Raw genomic sequence first — 2,839 nt, 5'->3', positions numbered from 1 at the left:
AAGCTTTGACTGTTACATTTTAAGTAAAAAATTAAAACATGCATGCTTACATTTGTGTGAATCTTAGAGAGAGAAAAAGCAGATGCAATGCTAAATGCAGTGTTTAGATTTCTTGGGTCCATCTTGGAGACAATGCCTGTTGACTCCTCTTTCTCTCCAGACCAGCAGCTGTACGGAGGCAGTGATCTGTCCAGGCTGTCTGACCCCAGTCGCATCCGCTCTCGCATCCCCGTCAACATGCCAAAGCTCTTCATCCCCTCCACCGTCACCAAGTTCCCCCCGGAGATCACCGTCACGCCCCCCACTCCCACCCTGCTGTCCCCCAAGGGCAGCATCTCAGAGGAGACCAAGCAGAGGCTCAAGGTACACACTACTGACGGGGGCTCTCTCACTCTCTCTCTTGCTTGCTCACTCTCTCTCTCTCACTCTCTCTCTTCTCTCTTGCTCGCTCACTCTCTCTCTCTCTCACTCCACTCTCTCTCCTTCCCTCCCTCCTCAGAGATACTGCCCTCCCTTGTTTTCCCTCCAGAACGTCATCCTGTCATCCCAGTCCGCCGCCACGGTGAAGAAGGAGACGCTGAGCCAGCCGGCCCTGGAGGTGCAGGAGACCTCCAGCCAGGAGTCCTCCCTGGAGAGTGAGTCCGAGGAGGAGGAGGAGGAAGAGGAAGAGGAGGAGGACGATTACATGGACGTCTGAGATGCTAGGCAGCTTGGTTCCTTGGGTCTCCCGTGGTCCCCTGCTCAGAGCTCTGGGACTCTGGGGCAGCCTGGGCCTGGGCCTCTACCTTCAGCTGGACCCTGACTTCCTCAAGCTTCTCCAGTGGGTCCGGGTCCCACCGAATGGACCACCACTGCAGCTTGTTTGTCTCTGTTCTGGCCGCAGTTGTCTTTCTATCTTCGACTGTGTATTCACAAACGGAGCGAGGGGGACATTCTGGAGTGATCCGTGTGGGTCATCCTCCTACTGTTGTGTGTGGTTGGACATGTCAACGCTGTGTCCATGGGCTGTAATTAGTTTAACAGTAACAGGTTTACAAGCCACATTCATACGGAGCACACTTGCCAGACAACAAAAGTTCACTAGAATATTTCATCAAAGAAAAAACAAGAGAGGGAGATGATTGTAGGAGTTCACTTAAAACAATGTTGTCCAAATGAAGTTCACTATGCAGAATATTTGTCTGCAGTGCCGCCAAACCCAAGACTATGCTTTGTGCATAGGAAATGAATCTTATTTCAGTTTATGCATCTTTTTGGCGGGCTGAGATCTGGCCCGTCTTGTGGTTGTAGCGCCTATAGCTACGTCCCAATTAACAGCTGAGCAGCCAATCAGCATGACTGCTGTTCCCACAAGCACGAGACTCACCTACGCAACGAGCTCACGTTCAAAAGGACGTTTGTATGAGGGGGGGGGGGGGGGGGGGGGGGGGGGGGGGGGTCCGGTGGACACAAACTGAGAATGTGGAGCTTCACACAGGGCTTGTCTTGGAGCTCCCCAGAGCTCTGCACTAGTACAAACACCTGCCGTCTTCTAACTAGTAGCAGATTGGATATGTTTACACTTTCAACATGTCTCTTACCGGCTGATTTTATTTTTGGTTTCTGTTTTTGTACACACTTTTGGTTATTTATGTGTTGTGATATTTCGTCCTGTTTTTTCTTGGTGAATGTGTAGCTAAGGAGGAGTGGTCTTCAACCAGGAAGTGATCCTTCACCAGCATGACTCGGTCTTATATGATATAGCATGTGTACATATCGTACTACAACTCTCTTTATCCAACAAGGCTATTCCTCAAGGAGCCTGCATTCCAGTCAGTTCGGATTATAGATCGAATTGCAGCTCGTGAATAGGTGAAACGATTTGCTTGATATGTTTTCTGATTTCAGTGGTATTGAAGTGAAGAGCGCGGACACTCCTGATTTGAGACAGGTGCCTTTCTAATGGATCCGTTTTGATAGGAAAAAAAAACTGAATTGTAACTGAACTCAGAGGAAGACGAGGGAATGTTTTTACAGATCGTTTTCTATAAAAAGAAGGATGTCGCTGTATGTTTTGCAAAAACTACACTTTTTAAAAAGGATAAACGAAATGTAAAAATAGATACTGAAGGGACATCTCACAACAAAATACTTGCTTGACTGCCCTTAAATAGATGTTTGTATTTTTGGGTGTAAGATACTGTTTTGTATTCTTCAGCTGAGCTTTTTGGGACACATCATGGCTAAGGAGATACACTGGGTTCAGGGTGCTTGTCGTGACCTTTATCTCAGGTCTTCTGGGAAGGGTTATTGTTGTTTTCGCTATAATAAAGATGTCACAAACCAAAAAATATATTTGACAAACTCACCTGGTCCCATGGCTTTTATTACACATTCTACAAGCACTTGTTGCACCATACACAGTACTATACATGAGTTGTTTTGTTTTTTAAAGTTTGAACTTCAACCTCCAACTTGGTCTGGTTTGAAGGTCGTCTTTTTTTAAGTTTGCTAGTTAGGGCCTCAGTGAAGAGCTACAGTATATTCTGTAGACCATTCTCTCTGGTCCTGCCTCCATCAAAAGTAACAAGCATTTTAGATGTTTAGTTTTTCTCCGATCTCTAGGTCCCAATCATGTTTTCCTCTCTGAGCTGCGAGAGACCACCCCGTTACTCCTTGGTGTTTTTGACAAGGGGCTTGTACACAGGTGTGAAGTCTCTGACGCCAGGGAAGTCATTAGCCTTCATTAGCCATTTCCAGCAGTTTCTTATGAAGTGCTGTGAATGTGTCATTTGCCCCTTTGCCAGGCAAGCTAAATGTGAGGTTTGTTTTCTTATGAAGTGGAGCAAATGTGTGCTCT

General features: G+C 46.7%; 1 protein-coding gene across 1 annotated transcript in view; it reads left to right on the top strand.

Annotated features, from left to right (window-relative positions):
* The window catches only part of cabin1 (calcineurin binding protein 1), a 20,441-nt gene extending 19,006 nt beyond the window's left edge, over nucleotides 1-1,435 (top strand). Inside the window, exons 32-33 of the mRNA XM_047015639.1 lie at nucleotides 68-363; nucleotides 530-1,435. Of these exons, the coding sequence (XP_046871595.1) occupies nucleotides 68-363; nucleotides 530-697 (464 nt within the window). The 3' untranslated portion in view covers nucleotides 698-1,435. The remainder of the gene's footprint in view (nucleotides 1-67; nucleotides 364-529) is intronic.
* The last annotated feature ends 1,404 nt before the right edge of the window (nucleotides 1,436-2,839 follow it).

Source organism: Hypomesus transpacificus, unplaced genomic scaffold (genome assembly GCF_021917145.1).
Source record: "Hypomesus transpacificus isolate Combined female unplaced genomic scaffold, fHypTra1 scaffold_31, whole genome shotgun sequence".
NCBI classification, from domain to species: domain Eukaryota; kingdom Metazoa; phylum Chordata; class Actinopteri; order Osmeriformes; family Osmeridae; genus Hypomesus; species Hypomesus transpacificus.
Note: the sequence above shows the minus strand (reverse complement) of the source record. Positions and strands in the feature narration are given on the sequence as shown.